The 18,840-nt window shown below is 42.7% G+C and overlaps 1 protein-coding gene across 2 annotated transcripts in view; it reads left to right on the forward strand.

Moving 5' to 3' along the window:
- The first annotated feature begins 1,218 nt into the window (after positions 1-1,218).
- Positions 1,219-18,840, forward strand: part of MOCS1 (molybdenum cofactor synthesis 1) — a 44,086-nt gene continuing 26,464 nt past the window's right edge. Inside the window, exon 1 of one of the 2 annotated variants that reach the window (XM_036767108.1) lies at positions 1,219-1,513. In XM_036767108.1, the coding sequence (XP_036623003.1) occupies positions 1,391-1,513 (123 nt within the window). In that variant the 5' untranslated portion in view covers positions 1,219-1,390. The remainder of the gene's footprint in view (positions 1,514-18,840) is intronic. The other variant, XM_036767109.1, reaches the window with a different exon arrangement.

Here is an 18,840-nt window from a genome sequence, read left to right on the forward strand (position 1 = left end):
AGTCCAAGTTTTACGGAACAAATACTTTTATTAGAGGGATTTGTTCTGGGAAGTTTGGATTCAATCAAAGGGCCACACTTGAGGACTTGGAGAGCCACATGTGACCTTCAGGATGCAGGTTCTCTCCACCTCTGTCCAAAACCCTTCATAACTGAACCTTCTTCTACCTTTCCAATCTTCTAACACCCTATTCTCCAACACATACTCTTCAGTTCAATAACACTGGCTTCCTTCTGGCCATTCCAAGAACAAGACACTCCATCAATTATCTGTAGGCATTTTCATTGGCTATCTCCCACATTTCTAATGTTTTTACTCCTACACTCCAACTACTGACCTCTCTAAGCTTCCTTTAAGTCCCAACTAAAATTCCACCTTCTACAGGAAGCCTTTCCCAATCCCTCTTAATTATAGTACCTTCCCTATGTTAATTATTTCTAATTTATCTTCTATATAGCTTGTTTTTTATTTATTTGTTTGCATGTTTTCTCCCATGTTAGACTGCAAGCTCCTTGAAAGCAGGGGTTGTTTTTTCTTTTTCTTTTATTTGTATTCTCTTGGCTTAGTAAAGTGCACATAGTAGGTGCTTAATAAATGTTTACTGATTGATTGAGATCATCTAGCTTACCACCACCATCACCACTTCACACAGAAAAAAAGAAACTGATTGGGGAGGGCAGGGTGAAGTGAAATCTTGCCCAATTGGGGTCAAACTAAGTGTCAAAGTCGGTATTTAGATAACATCTTCTGACTCCAATCTATTATTCTTTCTATTTCCAAGAACAGAAGGTCCTCAAGACAAAGGTTTTAAATCTGGCCAGGGCCAAGGACCTTGGTAGGTGCCATGTACTGTGGGAAGAGCTGGGGATATACGTAAAAGCAGAAAGAAAAACAGTCTCTGCCCTCGGGAAGCTTAAATTCTTACGTGAGTAATGACGAGATGCGCTTAGTTTAGATTTTCCTTTCTATTTTGGCGTGGATCAGTTTCACTCTGCGGGGTGTAGACGGCACCCACGTGGTCACTCTGGAGTGGCTGAACAAGCCCCCCAGGGAGCCCAAAGTCCAGTCTTGGGCAGGTACCTATTCATCCACTCCTTGATGGAAGCCAGGCAGCGGAATTATAATCTACGCCAAAGTCTAGTTATCTCAGTTCTGGGTCACGCCTTTAGGACTGAAAAGGGTCTGCCCTAGCTGGAAGGAGCATGGGACTACAAATCCCAGAAGGCATGGAGGCACCCACGCCGACTGCTGATTGGCCGCGCGGGCCTCGCCCCTGCTTCGCCTCTTCTGGCTTCGGGTCTCTGCTGGGGGTAGGAGCGGACCGAGCTATCTCGGATCACAGCGGCCTGGAGCCCTTGGTAAGGGCGTGGACTGCTTGCTTTTCGGCTCCATGGCTGCACTGTCAGTGTCTCGGAGACTCAGGGGGCTTCTGCGCGCAGCCGGTCGAGGCTGCAGCTCAGGGGCCCCTGCGACGCTGCCTCGCAGTGGGGAGCCGGCTGTGCAAGAAGCCCAGGTGAGCGAGCCCCTCCTGGGCATCCAAACTTCCCCGGGGCCCTCCAGACAGATGCACCCCCACGCCCGGCCCCATCAGCGCCTGCCCTCTTGTGCTCTTCTACCGGCGACCCCCAAGCGCTTAGGAGACGGGGAGGAGTCAGGATGGGACGGATGCACGCAGTGGACGGGGTTGGGGTGAAGGGAGGTAAGGAAGGGGGTCCTCAGAGGCTCTGCAAACCCGAGGACTGCAGGGATATTGACTTCCGCTAAAAGGGAAGTCGGAGACGCTGTGGTCCAGACCCACCTGCCCTCTATCCCTGACCTGCCAATTCCTGTTCAGCTTTCCATACCTGCGATAAGGATCATGGGGATGTTGCTTGTTTCCCGGGAGCTCTGCTTGATCGGGGCTGTAGAGACTTTGTGAATGGGGCAGGGTGTTGGACTATGACACCTTGTTTCACTGAGGCACGAGTCTAGCACGTTGTCACAAATGCTATCTTCTCTCTCCAGGTCCTTCTGCCCTGGGGGAGAAGAGGGTCTAGGCTGCTTTAGTTAAAGAGCCCGTTATCGCTATAATGAATTGGGTTCCCCCTTGCCAAGTACTCTTCTGATTAGACAAAGGGCTACCGACGGTGTTAGGTAATATCCTTTGTCATTAGGATTTGTTTTAAGTTTACAGAAAAAGTTTATCAGGCAGGCAATGAAGGAATAAAACCTCTCAGGGAGAAGCCCCCATTCTTCTTGTGAGACCCCCTTCCTGTTTGGGGGCAGTTTGTCATGCAGAGGCCGTTTTCCCTTCGGTGGGAACCCCTCACTTGGGGTTATGGCCCAAACTACCCAGAGCTGATTGGATATATATCACTAAAAGGCTAAGCAGGCCGTGGGGCAATGTCTCCATGGGCTCTCCTCTTACTTTCTTCTAGGAAAAGACTAAAAAGGTTGCACTGATTGTGTGTGTGTGTGTGTGTGTGTGCGCGCGCGCCTGTGTTTGCTCCCGCGTGTAGGGGGGGCAGAAATAGGGATCCTATCTTAGCTCAGACCCCAGCTAACTAGGCATCACCTCAAACATTAGCAGAGATTTGTGATAAGAAGTTTGTAAATATTCTTACTAGACTCTGCCCTCAGGTGGTAGAGGAAGATGAAATCCTGATGAGCTCCCTAGACAGGATCTGTGTGTTTCTTCTCCTCTCCCATCAGATTATGAACTACCCCAGGGCAGGTACTGTCATTCCTATTAGACAGGGAGCTCCTTAAAGGCATGGACTTCTATCATCAAACTGAAAGTTCCCTAAAAGCCCTGAGTCTCTTTTATTTTTCCTTTATTTTCCTTTCTTTCCATTAGGGCATTAGGTGGTACAGTGGATACAGTGCCAGTCCTGAAGTCAGGAAGACTCATCTTTCTGAGTTCAAATCTGGCCTCAGACACTTACCAGCTGTTTGACCCTGGGCAAGTCACTTCACCCCGTTTTCCTCAGTTTCTCATCTAGAGGAGCTGGAGAAAGAAATGGCAAACCTCTCCAGTGTCTTTGCCAAGAAAATGCCAAGTGGGGTCACAGAGAGGCAGACGCGACTGAAAAAGGACTGAACGACAACTTCTGTTTCTCATATTGTTTAATAATGCAAGCTTCTGTCAAGAGTAATTGGGTAAATCTTTGTTGCCTATCTTAAGGGACATTATTGAGTAGCTGCTGTGGGTAGCTGCTGGAGTGGGAGACACAAGAGGAGCAAGATACAGTTTCTACTCTCAGTGTGTTTATAGGACCATAGCAGAGATTTGAGTTAGAAGGGACCACGGACATCCTCTATTCCAGCCTCTTCATTTTTCAGATGAGGAAACTAAGTCCCAGAAAGACCATCAGATCCTAGATTTAGGGCTGGAAGGGACGTTCCAGAGGTCATCTAACCCAAGCCCCTCATTTTCTTGATGTGGAGAGAGGGAGAAGGGGGGGGGGATGTACACACACACACACACACACACACACACACAGGAGACAGCAAACGTTCCTCCCCCACCCCAAAGAAAAATAACAAAATCCAAGCCCACTTGCCTAAAACATCACTTTGAACCCCTTGGTGTCTTACCGCTTCCATCTCTCAATAATCCCGCTATGGTAGCTCCCATCCTAACCTAAGTCCAGAAGTTAATGAAATTGCCCGGGGTCACACAGGAAGTAAGTAGGAAGGATAGGATTTGAACCCAGCTTCTCTGACTTAGATTCAGAATTCTTTCTGCACATTGCTCTGCTTCCTATGCACTTATCTATTGTACATTTGCACTCATATTCATGCACTCACATATGTACTATGTGTCCTATTTAGTGTTGCTAATTATCTTTGTATGTATATGTACATATGCAGTGGGGTTTCAGAGGAGGGAGACATCGCTGAATGGTTAGAAAAGAATTTTCATCTTTTATGGCTGTCACAGCAGGACTCCTGTACCTGTGCATGCCCACCAAGATGATGGGGACCCTTAACATTGAGGGGAAAACAGCCACAGTTAGTCATTTAGTGAACAAAGCATTTATTAAGTTCATACTATGTGCCAGACACTGTGCTAAGCACTAAAGATAGGAAGAAAGGCAAGAACATGGATGGCCTTCTCATTCTGACAGAGGAGACAATATGCAAACATCTCTGTACACCCAAGATATATACAGGGTAGCGTGTCACAACTGGAAAGGGTCTCCAATGAGCAGATGAGGAAACTGAGGCACAGAGGTGTGAAGTGACCAACCCAGGGTCACACAGCTAATTAATGGCAGGATCGGATCTTAAAAAGTTTAGTGTGGAGCATCTATAGCACAGCTACCTTGAGAGTTACCTGTAGCTAGGAGAGAGATTAAAACAGACAAGGATGCTTGTTTGTCTTTAAAAGAAAGAAGCCCCCTTTTGTGTGTGTGAAGAAGCTTCTTACATACATAAATTCTTTAGTCAGTATTGATATACGCTGCCTCAGTCTATGGGTACATGGCCTCATGGGAGCCTAAGATCCCCATTGGTGTTCTAGGATCTAGTATGCTTGACCCCTGGTCCCTTATTTCAGCTCTTCTGCTCTCTTTGGTTCTTGTGCCCTGGGGGAGCAAGCTCCGGGTCTACACTGCCCAGTCACTGCCTTTTGGACCTCACACTCCCTGGTCTGGGCCTGCTGGCTTTGCAGCTAGAGGGAATTTTAGGAAAGTGTAAAAAATGCTAGAGTGGAATATTTATGCATGTATAACTTAATTTGTGAGCACCTAGGTTTAAGTTAGGACAAGAGATACCACAGTGGGATTATTGGGAGTTGGAAGGGATAAGACACAAGGGGCTTCAAAGTGATGTTTTAGGCACGTGGGCTTGGATTTTGTTATTTTTCTTTGAGATAGGAGAGGAATGTTTGCTGTCGTGTGTGTGTGTGTGTGTGTGTGTGTGTGTGTGTGTGTGTGTGTGTGGCTAGCTCTGGTTCTGGCTCTTACTCTCTCTGTCTCTCTCTGTCTGTGTCTCTCTGTCTCTCTTTTCTCTGCCTCTGTCCCTCTTTTCTCTCTGTCTGTCTCTGTCTCTGTCTCTCTCTCTCTCTCTCTCTCAGAAGGAGAAGTTTGTCTGGGGCATTTGTGCCAGAAGTTAGAGGAGAGGAGAAATCTGGGTAAACCACAAGTTGTCCCCGTAAAGTGAAATCTCCCCAGCTTTTCAGTATTACTTTACTCCCTTCCTGCTGAATCATTCTCCTTGGCTTTCTCACCTTCTTCAGTTTCTGGTTTCTTAGATTTCACTTTCCCATTCCCTCCACTCCCCTAAACTCCCTCCATGCCTAGTTGCTTAGGCTGTCCTTGAGGGTAAGGCCAGGACTGGGACACATAGGCCCTGGGGGAGGTAGCAGACCAGGATGGCAGTTTTAAGAGGAAGAGAGGGAAAAAAAAACAAACAAATCCAAACCCTGGGATAAACATGAACTCCCTAGATATCTGACCTCTTGGATCTTTGATCCGAGCTGTTTGGACAGTGATTGGGGATTTGGAACCGCGGGCTCGGGAGGGAGGAAGATGGGCATGTGTCCAGGTTAACACTGGCTTCTTCACTGTGCCTGGAGCTCAAGCGCTGGGGATTCCCATGAGATGGGTGAAGTTTGGTTGCTTCTGCTAACAGCAGACATTGAGGAGGAGGAGGAAGGGATGCAGGGCTCAGAACTTAGAGCAGGACTTCTTAACCTGGAGGTTCAATGAACTTGGTTTTAAGGTATATATTTCAATATAGTTGGTTTCTTTTGTTATCCTATGCATTTTATGCTTTTAAAAACATTCTCAGAAGGGATCCGTAGGCATCACCAGGCTGTCCAAGGGGTTCATGTCACAAAAAAGATGAAGAACCCCTGAGTTAGAGGGTGGTACCATCATGTGAAGAATTTCAGCTGTCTATAACAATGAGAGACTAGTGCCTAATTAGCAATAAGCATTTAAAATGGGGAGTTACCAGATGGTGGGCTGGGTGGGGTAAGCCCCCTTTACCTCCCCGCTCTTCTTAGTTCCTGATTAATTGATGAGGTCTTTGCTTCATTTGGGTCTTTGCCCTGGTCATAAAACATTCTTGGTTGTGACTCTGGTGGAATAAAAAAGGAGAATCTAAAAGGGTAGGGAAAGCAGCCTGATTTCCCCCTTCAATTGTCTAGGGCTCCCCAGTAACCCATAGCCCCCCACCTCCAAAAAAGAAACCTTTATTAGATATGTCATCTAATCTTATAAACCCCTATTGTCTCCATGGGGTAGGCACAGCATCACTCATTTAACATACATTTATTAAGTGCATACTGTATACAGAATACTGTCTTCATCATGGAAAGTGTTACAAAATTTAAAGAATACTTAGTCCCTATCCTTGTAAAATTCATGGTCTGGGAAAAGGATTAGTCACACAGATAGCCAAAATAATACATGCTGACCAGTTATTCAACAAGCATTTATTATTACCTATATTCCAGATAAAACAGCAGAGAGAATTGGAGAGCCAACTTCAGACTTGGGAAGTCCTGGGTTCGAGTGTGTTGTTCAGTCGTGTCCAACTCTTTGTGACCCTGTGGACCATAGCACGCCAGTGCTGTCCGTGGGGTTTTCTTGATAAGGATACTGGAGTGGTTTGCCTTTTCCTTCTCCAGTGGATTAAGGCAAACAGAGGTTAAGTGACTTGCCCAGGGTCACACAGCTAGTAAGCATCTGAAGCTGGATTTGAACTCTGGAGTCCTCCTGACTCGAGGCCCAGGGCTCTATCCCCTGAACCACCTAGCTGCCTCCTGGGGTTCAAGTTTACCTTTGACATGTATTGTCAGGATAAGATGTTTGACCTTTCAGTGCTCTAGGCAACTCTGTTGCAGCCAATCTGTATTGGTGGAGGCATTGTTCCTTACTAATGAGATCACAGGTCTTGCATGCTCCCTCTCACCTTAGGCCTCTCTGCAACCCCCAGAATGGCCAGGCACAGGCACTGGATCCTGAATGGTGCAGACTGATCAGACTTGATGCCTTCTCACCCCCCCACCCCCACCCCAGAGGGCAGTAGAGGTCATGCCAACCGAAAAACTCCAGTGCCTCCAGTGACCGATGAATCCCTGAGGTGCAGTCATTTGCTAACCAAGAGATGCCTTCGGGTCTGCCTTGCTCTGGATTGGAACATCTGTGAAGCATGCTGGAATAGCTTCTTTACGCTGCGATAAGTCACTCAGGGACTGCCCTGGGCAAGGCTTGATTGAACACCGCATACACCCCTATGCATCCTCATTGCCAAGAAGTAGAATGAAGTACATTAGGAGCAGAAAGACCAGGGCTAGGCAAGAGGCTCAGGAAGGGCTGGGCACCAGCCTTGTACAAAGATGATTTCATGATTATTCATCTTCACTTATGCCTAGGAGCAAGGATTAGACCCAGCTATTATGAGGTTCAGAACAAAGGAGAAAATGCCTATAAGGAGGCCACACAGAGCAACGCAAACCCATCCTTGGGTCATCCACCTTATCCCAGGCCATCACCAGTCATCTTAACTTTTGTCCTGCCGCTGCATTTTGATGACTCTGGAAGAGAGAGTGAGGCTGATGACTCTGTGCAACTGTGCCTCACATAAACCCAATTCATGCACAAGTCATTGGTCCCCTTCAAAAACAAAGTCCAAACAACAGAACGGCAACACAATGACTCTTTCCTATCAGGAAATGTGATGGGGACAGGCCCAGGAACGTGTTATGAGCTACCGAGGGAAAGACAGTCTAGATTAGGCAGTCAGCCAGCTAGCATTTATTCAGCCTTACTATGTGGTCCCTGTCCTCAGGGGGCTCACATTCTAATGTGTCACAAAAACAGTGATGTGAGTACAAGATATCTCCAGTGTAAATGGAATGTGATCTCAGAGGGAAGGCACTAGCAGTGGTGAGGAGCAGGAAAGGCCTCTTGCAGAAAATGAGATTTAAGTCTTGAAGGAAGCCTGGGAATCCAGGAAGTAAAGGGGAGGAGGGAGAGAATTCCCAGGTGGATAGCTGGTGAAATAGTCAGGAAATAGAGGACCCACAGGAAGGCAGTGGATCGTATGGCATGTGGAGAGGAATAAAGTATAAAAAACCTGGAGATACAGCAAAGGGCTTGGTTGCAAAAGGTTTCAAAAACCAAATCGGTTTTCTGTTTGATCCTAGAGGTAATAGGGAGCCAATGGAGATTACTGAGTTGAGGGGAGGGGTGTGATGTGTTCAGATTTGCCGGAAGGTTACTTTGGGAGCTGAGTAGAGAAATGGATTGAAGTGGGGAGAGAATGCAGGCAGGGAGACCACCGAGAACCTAAGGCTCTGGATGATCTTCTCCATAGCCCCATAGCCTGACCTCAAAGGTATGACTGATCTGGGGTGGGGTCCTATCTTTTGCCTACTCCCTGAGTTCCCATATCCTTTAATATCTGAAATCTCACCAATTCCTTTAGCCTTCTGCCTGCCTCTCCCTTGGCTCTTCTCTGCCCCTGCCTTGACACATCCTTGGCATGGAAGCTTAGCCAGAGACAGTACTTAAGGGGTGGGGAGAGTGAGCTTGTGTTCCCACAATTAAGAATAAACCTTTCTATCCTGGCAGGAGAAGCAAGAATGGGGTGGTGCAAGTTTGTAGGTGCAGAGATGAGAAATAACCTCCTCCTCCTCCCCCTCCTCCCCCTCCTCACCCTCCCCCTCCTCCCTCTCCTCGCCCTCCTCCTCCTCCTTCTCCTCCTTCTCTTCCTCCTCCTCATCTTCCTCTCTCTCATGCTCCTCCCCCTCATTCTCCTTCTCCTCCTCCTCCTTCTTCTTACCTTCTCTCTCTCTCTTTCCTCCTCTTCCTCCTTCTTAGCGTCATTATTATTATTATCATCTGGCTTTGGTATAGTGGCCAGGGGTGGGGAACCTGCAGCCTTGAGGCCACATGAGGGCCTCTAGGTCCTCAAGTGCAGCCCTTTGACTGAATCCAAACTTCACAGAACAAATCCACTTAATAAAAGGATTTGTTTTGTAAAACTTGGACTCAGTCAAAAGGCTGCACCCAGAGACGTAGACCCCTGGTAGCCTCTTAAAGTTTTCAACATGCTTTATATATATGGTACCACCTGACATAGTGGAAAGAGCTCTGTAGTTGGCAGTCAGATGGCTTGGGTTTTATTTCTGTTCCTGCCATTGTTTGGGAACTAAACTGGGCCAAGTCATTAATTTGCCAGCCTCAGATACTCCACCTCTAAGAAACAGACTTATCATCAGTTCAATTAATTAATCGATAAGCATTTATTAAGCTATCATCTATGAGTCAGGCTCTGTGATAGGCAGTGGGTGTACAAAGACAAAAATGAAACAGGCCTGCCCTGAGGGAGCTTACGTTCTAACGGGGGAGAAAAGTTATATGTGTATAAATATAACAAAACAGATGTGAGATAACCTTGAGGGAAAGCAGACTGATAGGTAGGAGGACCAGGGAGGGCCTCATGTAGAGGGTCTTGAAGGAAGTCAGGGGATTTGAAGAGGTGGAGGCGAGGGAGTATATTCCAGGCACAGGGGACAACCAGTACACAGACCCAGAGAAGAGTGTTCAGTGTGTAGTCAGTGGATTGGGCCACAGAGTGTGTGGAGGGAAGTAATAGTGTTTAATAAATCTGAAAAGGTAGGGTGAAGCCTAGTTGCAAAGAGCTCTAAATGCCAAATGGAAGAGTTTATATTTCGGAAGAATCACCTTGGCAGCATTATGGAGGAGGAACTGGAGTGAAAAAAGTCCTGAGGCTAGGAGACCCATTTGAAAAGTATTGCAATAACCCAGGCAAGGAACAATTAGGGCCTTAACTAGGGTAGTGACCCTGTTAATGGAGAGGAGGGCATGTGTTGAGAGTATATATAGTGAAGGTTAAAAAAAAAGGAAAGATTATTTTTCTAACTTATTAAATGTTTACAATGTTCAAAGCATTATGCTAGGTACTGGAGAGGAAAGATATTCGACCTTGTTTTCTTCTTAAATTCTGAACGTAAACACCAAATAAAGAGGGCATTTCCATATACCGAGTTTAATAGAAGAGGATTATGTTTGAACTGTGTGGATCTCTGCTTTGTACCGCTTGTTTTTTTTTTAATGTATTCAACATGTAACTTTCAAAGTTATTTTGTTATCTGTGATTCTTTCTGGACTTCTTTCTGTGCTCTTCTGTGCATTTATAAAATAAAAACTGCTTCAATTACCCTGTTTTCTTCATTTTCTTTTTCTTTTTTGTTTGCTTCTCTCTGTTTCTTCTGTCCTTTCCACTCCATTCCAGTTTGGAAAAAAAAGAAAAGAAAATCAGAGTCCTAGTTATGAATGTGCATGGAAAAGTAAAACAAATTCCTGCATTGGCTGTGTCTGAAAATGTATTCCTTACTCTGCATCATGGGACCACTACCTCTCTCTGTGGATGGGTAGCGTGCTTCATTCTCTGCCCTCTGGAATCATGGTCAGTCATTGCATTGATCAAGGTTGTTAGGGCTCTCAGAGTTGTTGGTCTTGGTAATGTTATTGCAGAGATTGTTCTCTTAGCTCTGCTCGCTTAATTATAGATTCATCTAATTCTTCCCCGGTTTCTTTGGTGGAATAATACACTATTGCATTCATATACCATAATTTTCTTAGACACTCCCTGATTAATGTACATCTTCGTTAGTTTCTGGTTCATTGTGATAACAAAAAGAGCTATCTTAAATATTTTTGTCCTTTTCTTCTCTCTAATCTCCGTGGGGATATGGGCCTAGTAGTGGTATCTCCTTCAAAGAATTTGCAGAATTTAGTAACTTTTGTGGTATAGATCCCTGCATTTCTTTTAAAGAAGAAACATGAATGGAAGTCAGAATAAATTTTATAATTATAATCAGATAGATGACCAAGAACATAAGAAGAATGAGCGTGCGAGTGGAAGCAAACAAAAACAAGTAAACCCGGTTTGAAAGGTGGCCGTGTTGACTTTAAATAGTAGTGCCAAAGGGACCTTGTGTTCTCGATCCTGTTCCACTGCTTCTGGTTATATAACATGAGCTTTGTTGCTATTCTGTGATTGTGGCTGCCTTCACGTGTATCGTCCTTTTGGCTCTGCTTTCTGCGCTCGGAATCACCTTGTGTAAGTCTTGTTATAGTTCTGTGAATTCTTCATACTGATTAGTTCTTTGAAAAAGAAAGTATTCCGTGGACCTGTGAATTTATTGGTTTAGTTCCCAGTTTTGTTGTTCTTTCGTTGTTTCAGTCGTGTCTGGCTTTTCACCACTCCATTTGGGGTTTTCTTGACAGAGATACTGGAGTGCTTTGCCATTTCCTTCTCAAGCTCATTTTACAGATGAGGAAACTGAGGCAAGCAAGGTTAAGTGACTTGCCCAGGGTCATACAGCTAGCAAGCATCTGAGGTCAAATTTGAAGTCAGGTCTTCCTGACTCCAGCCCTGTACTCTATCTGCTGTAGCACCTAGCTGCCCCCTATAAGCAGGAGATGTGCTGGTAAATGTTTAACAACTGGCTTTATGGAAAAAATGTAAGCACAATAAACTTTTAAGTTGAATCAAAATTATTAACATTTTTCCCGTTACTTTCTTGAGCCTAAACTTTCAACAAAACAATAATTCAAGCTCTGATTTATAGCCTTTCCTGATGTCTAAGGTATAAATGCTTTCACTGAAAGTTTAACAATCAGGTTACAGGGAAGGTTTCCCTGTTAGCAGGGAAGGTAAATGGAGTCACAAGGGAGTAGATTGTGGCACCCTTTTCCAGGAGCAGTGGTGGTATTGATTTTATCCAATGCATTACTGTGTCTGATTCAGGTGGGGTTAAGAAGACGGCAGGCATGGGAGTTAAGTGAAGCAGCCAGCCAGGTATAGTTGGCCATACATAGGACACTGACCAATTAGAACTTAACATCAGCCCTGGAGTCAGGGGGACTTGAGTTTAGATCTAGCCTCAGACACTTGACACTTAATAGCTGTGTGACCCTGGGCAAGTCACTTAACCTTGATTGCCTTGCCAAAAGAAAAAAAAAGAACTTCAGAGACTTAAGTCCACCAGCATATTGTATCCAGTCCCCATGGAGGACAGCTGGTGAGGAGATGGTCATGGAGTGAAGTAGGGGGTCTTAGATGCCAGGATTAGGCATTTGTCCTTTATTTGATAGGCAGTGGGAAGCCCATTCATTGTTTGGATTTAGATGGCTGTTTCTGTTCTGGCCAGAAAGTCTGAGGGTCTTCTCCTTCCAGATCCACTTCTTTTAGGAAGGCAAACTAGACCATCTTTTGCCTCAATTCTTACCTAGCCTTTAAGTATTGAATGGGCATTGCCTAAGGCCAAGGTTTCCCACTGCAGCCAGAGCCATCGCCAGTTGTCTTGACCTGTGTCTTGCCGTTGGACCCTGTGAGGCTGGTGACTTTGCACAGCTCTATCCAACTCACTTGCAAGTCAAGACATCATCCTCCTGATGTCATTGGTCCTCTTTGAGAACAAAGAACAAACAATGACAACAAGGGGGAAGCCATTGATTTTTGGAGTAAAGAAGTCATGTAATATTTGTGTCCCTACCTCATTGTTCCTGTGTTAAAGGATTTATGAGACAATGGGTACAAAAGCCCTCTGCAGTTGTAAACTACAGGGCATCGAGGTAGAACAGTGGATAACAATGAGTTCAAATCTGGTCTCAGACACTTAATAGATGGGTTACCCTGGGCAAGTCACTTCACCCTGTTTGCCTCAGTTTCCTCATCTGTAAAATGAGCTGGAGAAGGAAATGGCAAACCACTCCAGTATCTTTGCCAAGAAGATCCCCAAATGGGGTCATGAAGAGTTGGACATAAGAAGTTGTAGACATTAGTACTTCAAGGATATGTGATTTCTTAAGTGGGGGGTATTCCTTTCATCAATGCAGATAACAACCCTTCTATAACATGGTAGATATTTTTGGTGAATTACTATGTCCTCTTATTGCTATAAGAATTGTAGAAATGATGTAGAAATGGTAATTGTAGAAATAAGGAGAGGCAGTGTGTTATATTCAATAGAGTGATGGACTTTGAATCAGGAAGGAAGGAGAGTGATACAATGGAAAGAGAACTGGTTCTGGAGGCAAAGGACCTGAGTTCAAATCCTACCTCTGAACTTTACACTTTTGTGTGATCTTGGGCAAATTGCTTCAACCCCTGGACCTCAGTTTCTTCATTTGTGAAATGATGGTGTTAGACTACATGGCTTCTTAGGTCTACTCTGAACCTATGATCCTATGACCTGGGGTCAGATCCTACCATTAATAGTTACTGAGTGAAGTCACATACTCTCTTAGTGTCTCAGATAACTATTTAGGACTTAAGTAGATAAAGCATAGTCTGGTTGCAATCTACATTGGTGGAGAGAATTTCCATACTGGGAGTTTCTATACAGATGAAATGATAGATTCTTTAGGGATTCATTTAATTGAAAAAATAATAAACCAGCCTCATAGCATGTGTAGCAATTATGTAGTCCAATCTCCTAGTTTTGTCTTGGATAAGGCATCTAATCTACTTGACCCTCAGTTCCTCATCTATAAAATGAAGGACTTAGATTATCTAGTTTTCAAGTTCCCTTTTGGCTCTAAATTTCTGATCATATTATCTGATGTTCACAGTGTCTCTTGACCCCAGATCTTATGATCTTTCTATTATACTCTGAAGACACTACCCACCTACACCTATGGACCAGCAAAATGTGGGATGGAGAGAGGAAGGGTAAACTGTGACTCAGTTTGTTACCTGAGCTCTGGGCCTCAGTTCCCCATTCTGTAAAATAGGGAGAATGACCCGTGGTCTTAATTCCACCCTACCAGGTTAGCATGAGACCATAAGTGTGAAAGTGCTTGGACAAGTCAGTGGCTCTAGGCCACCTGTAAGGGATGATGAAGTGCCTTCCTCTCTAAGATTGCCTTCCCCTTTTTTTATTATTGTTCAGTTGTGTCTGACTCTTCGTGACTCCATTTGGGGTTTTATTGGCAGAGATACTGGAGTGGTTTGCCATTTCCTTCTCCATCTCATTTTTACAGATGAGGAAACTGAGGCAAACAGGGTTAAGTGACTTGCCCAGGGTCACACAGCTAGTAAGGGTCTGAGGTCAGATTTGAACTTAGGAAGATGAGTCTTTCTGACTCCAGGCCCTGCACTCTGTGTACTATGGCGCACCTAGCTGCCCCTTCTACTTACGCTATGATTTTGCATGTCCCTATTTACATGTTGACTACATAATTAGAATATAACTTCATTGAGGGCAGGGGCTATTTTTTCCTTTCTTTACATCCCCAATTACATGTAAAGACAATTTTCAACATTCATTTTTTTAAAGATTTTGAGTTCTCTTTGTTGACCTGTAAGTTTGATTAACAGTGGCAAACAGGCTAGGCAATATATAAATTCATATTGTTTATTCCCTTAATTTAGCAGACATGTACATACATGGAATCAGATCTTTAATTCTGACTCACTTAAGCAAATTGAGGAGGACCTATATGGTCTGAGAGCAATCCTGACTCAGGATGTCTGTGTCACTCAAAAATTATAGCTTACATATGTTTTTAACCATAGTATGAGAAAGGAAGTTTCTTAATTAAATAGGTTGTAAGTGCAATAAGACAAGAGAATTGACAAAGTGTCCATTGAAATTACAATCCCAGGATATCTGTGTTTCCCCTACATAGCATATGTCCATAGGATACCAAGATAAGAAAGTTCCACTGTTCAAGACAGTGTCTGGCCCCAGGCATCCTGTCTTTAATGGTCACAAGTAGGAAGAATGCTCCTGAACAACCCCAGTTGCTGACACAGGAAGGGGCATTTTGAGTTCACTCAGAGAACAAAGAAAAGCATGTCTGTTTGATTAGTTCATGCTTTGGCCCTTACTGGGGTTCAAATGTTCTTAAATGATTATCATTTTCTCCTTTTGGTCAAAGGTAAGCCAAAGGCACTGCCTATACACCAAGGAAGGTATGGAAAACAAAAAGGTGTGGAAAAAAAAAAACTCACTCTTCTTCAGAGAATGGGAAGGGAAGTTCTAATAATCCTTCCTTCGTTGACCAGGAAGATGTACTAATCTATGAGTCTTTGTGGGCCCCTGCAGGCCCAGGGATAACAACCATGGACAACATCATTTTGTTTAACAATGTGGTGGAGCATCTGTAGGCCAAAGTCAAATTTAGTTGGGCCCCTAGTAAGATAAGAGCTAGGACAGCCCACCAGGATGAACCCAAATTGTATAGTAACACTGGGCTGGGTCAAGCTTCCCTACAGAGGAGTGAGGAGATAAACAGCAGAAGGCAGAAGGAGGGGCTGTGGAGGCCCAGGCTGCCTTAAAAAAGACAGGGTCCTGAAAGCTATCCAAAATCTAGGCAGATTTGGTTTTTCCCAACCGCTTCCAGAAGTTGGGGGCCCTGAGGAGAGGATCAAATTCTTTGTCAGACCGAATCTGCCTCATGGGGTGAGTGAGGAGATGGGAGAAGGAGCTGCTTTTTCCCTGTGGTTGGATATCCCCAGAGATGGGCAGCCACTGTAAGGTAATTGAAGACAAGCAAAAGGAGCAGGCTGCAAGAGGGATCAGGGTGGGGTGAGTGAAGAGCGTAATGGGAATATAGAGCAACTAAGTAAAAGGAAGCTAAGCTACCAAAAGATATAATAACCAGTCTTCGGTATGTAAGGTGCTCAGGTGGGGAGGGAGCCTTACTTTGTGCAGGCCTGGTCCGGATTCTTGGAAAAGCTGTCTATGTCTAATGTCATCTTTTTCAGGCCCCTTCGGAACCAGAAGGCAAGGTCTCCTATTGGCTCAGATGTCCACTCCAGAGTGGGGGCAATCTTTAGGTGTAACGGGGGATCCATGAGCCTATATCCACAAGTTGGCAGCTATGGACGTAGTCAGACAGACCTGACAGGGGCTTCCAGAAGATATATGAGTTGATAATTAATAATTGAGAGGAAACAGCACCACATAGTCCTTGGCTAAAGGCACATAGAAATGGTTCAGTTTCCTAGCCACGCAGGGCTAGGTTCAAACAATACAAACAAGTTTTTCTCATAATTCACAAAATTGCATAATTATATCAAGTCATATACAGATTAAACTATTTAGATAGCTCAAGAAGGGAGATTTGCATGTCACCAAGATAACCAAGAAAACTTAAATATGAACCATGCAAATCAGTACAATCATCATTACCAATGTTAACTAACATTAAATTACTTGCGTCCCAGTGACCTATTCCCAATGTCTATTTAAGCAACACCTTTGAATCCCAGATGCCTCATGTAGTTATCTGGTCCCTAGATATCCTTTCTTGGACAAGGAGTTTTATTCTCAGGACAGTTCTAAAAGGGAGTTCTGTTTCTCTGGTTCAGATCTAGGAGTTCCGAGGTAATTCATCACTGAAATTTGGTTCTCCATTTTTGAAACTTCAGAGAATTTCAGTTTATATGTCATCTGCTGCTTCTGCCCTTACATAAATTCTGTACCTGTTATAAGAATCTTTTAAAGTGTGAGGGTCCAACCATAAAATGAGCTCTTCTGCCTTTTAAAATTATCGGACAGATACTTTAATAAAGGAGAAATAATTTCACTATCCTATACAATTTTTGTGTAAAAATCCAAATTTGAGATATTATTACCAAAACATGCTTAAAGCTTGAATTTCCATGACAGAAAAATTTTGGAAGCCAATCATATACATCTGTATATAATTCTTAGAGGAATCAGTCTAATACTGTTGCTTTTCTCAAAATTTGCTATCCTTTTTAGTTAGTTATCTAATTTGCTCTCCTTTTTAGTTAGTTATCACATTACATCTTTGTCTTACTACTTTGTCTAATCATTTCTTCCTTTGGAGGATGTTATCTATATTACATTTATTTGGCCGTAAAAATAGTTTAAAATTGTAAGCTATTCATTCTTGCATCCTATTACAGTGACTCAGAGATGTTCCAATTTCCATCTGTTATTTAGTATATTTAGTATTGTACTTACAGAACTTTTTGATTGTAGAAATTTGTTATGAACGAAAAGGAGGGATAATGTCATGTATCATAACAAAAGGAAAAAAAAAACTTCCTGTAAATCCTTTTGATTCAGGCATGAGTCATATCTGACAGCCAATCACATAGTTACTAGATGTTAAAAGCAGGGCTCAGGATTAATCAGGTGGGGAATTTTCCTTGTCAGAAAGGAAATAGCACAGTTGGGAAATAGAGTCAGGAAGATCCTACCTAGGTTGTGTCCAAGGTTGTCCTCAAAACTCTTCCCAGGCACAGACACCCACCTTTAGTAGTTCTCAGCCTGCACATGCCATTCTACTATTGGCTTCCTGACAATTCAGATAACTAACCCTGTAATCAAACTCAAAACAATAGTAAATTGCAGTCCCCTAAAGTCTTGAATAGCAAGTTCCAATAATCAGAGCTTCAGGTGACTTTAACTCTCAAGGATCATATATCCTAGATATTAAGAATTTAATCTCACACTGGTAACAGTCAGGTTGATCACTGAAAAGTACTACTGCTCTCAGAATCCCTTTAAACAATGGGAACATTTTAAGGTGAGTCTTAAGCAGTTTGCATAAATTTCTGTACAGTTCTGATTTCAGATTAAAAATATTAGATTTCCCATAAAGATAACACAAAAGAGCTCACAAGTTACTACTCTTCACTAACATAACTGTCTGTACTGGAATTCCATTCCTTAAAACAAGAGGTTCCAACTTTAACCTCACAAGTTGATGGATTTATGTCCTCATTTCACAAGCTTGTTTATTCTTATTTAATTATTTTCAGTCTGGAAAAATTAGATATTTCAGGATTTGAATTTTATAATATGATAAGTTTGAACACAAATTGAACTCTTGCTTAGGCCATGGAATGACTGCAAATTCAGATCAAAACAGCAAGATCTCTTCCACTTTACAGCTCATTACATTAATTTAGCAATAAATTATCTTACAAATGAAAATTTAGTAGGCCTTCTAAAATTACTGAAGAGATTTTTTTTCTCTGAAAACATTTCTTCTAAAATATTTCCCCTTGTTTTAAAACAGTTTAAAATTTATCCTAATGTTAAGAGGAATAATCACTGAACTTTTATGGAGGAAAATTTGTTGGAAAATTTTAAAATGATAGATAGCTTTTTTTCCACCTCAAAGAAAAATTAAACCTTTAAAATTGGAATTTTTTAAAACTATGTTGGTGTAAAATGTCCTTAAGTAACAAAAATTTCCAAAGTATTTAAAAAACGAATTTCCTAGTTATTACAGAATTCTTAGGTATCACAAAGTTCCTTAGTCATAAAAGTGTTTGTAATAGAGAGTTTAGTTTTTATAAGCCAAGAAGGACATACCCAGTTAATTTAGCCTTATCACAATAACACAGTTTACCAGGCCTTTGAAATTTTACTCAGTATCTTTTCTTTCCTTTATCCTTAAATAATTACATTCTGGAATCTCATGTAGATGGTGAATATGGTACATAAGCCTTCTAATTAACACACACACACATATACACACACATATATATATATAATATAATATATGTGTGTATATGTACATGTATGCATATATATATATATCCTTAGATGAAGCAGGCTTGAAAAATCACACCCCTATATATATTTTTTCAATAACATAGCTGATACAATTGTTTTTACCAAATTACACAATTTAGAAATGTAACAATGCCGTAAATGTTATATATTTTAAAACTTGAAACAACCCATTATCAATTTAGGTGAATACATTTCTAAATCACTTTGCACAGAGAATCATTCATCTCATCATTAATGTGTTGAAACTCTAATTTTAAACTACCTTACATAGTTCATAATAGCCAAGATTTCAAATGAAAAATCTG

Source organism: Trichosurus vulpecula, chromosome 7 (genome assembly GCF_011100635.1).
Source record: "Trichosurus vulpecula isolate mTriVul1 chromosome 7, mTriVul1.pri, whole genome shotgun sequence".
In the NCBI taxonomy this organism is placed as follows: Eukaryota; Metazoa; Chordata; class Mammalia; order Diprotodontia; family Phalangeridae; genus Trichosurus; species Trichosurus vulpecula.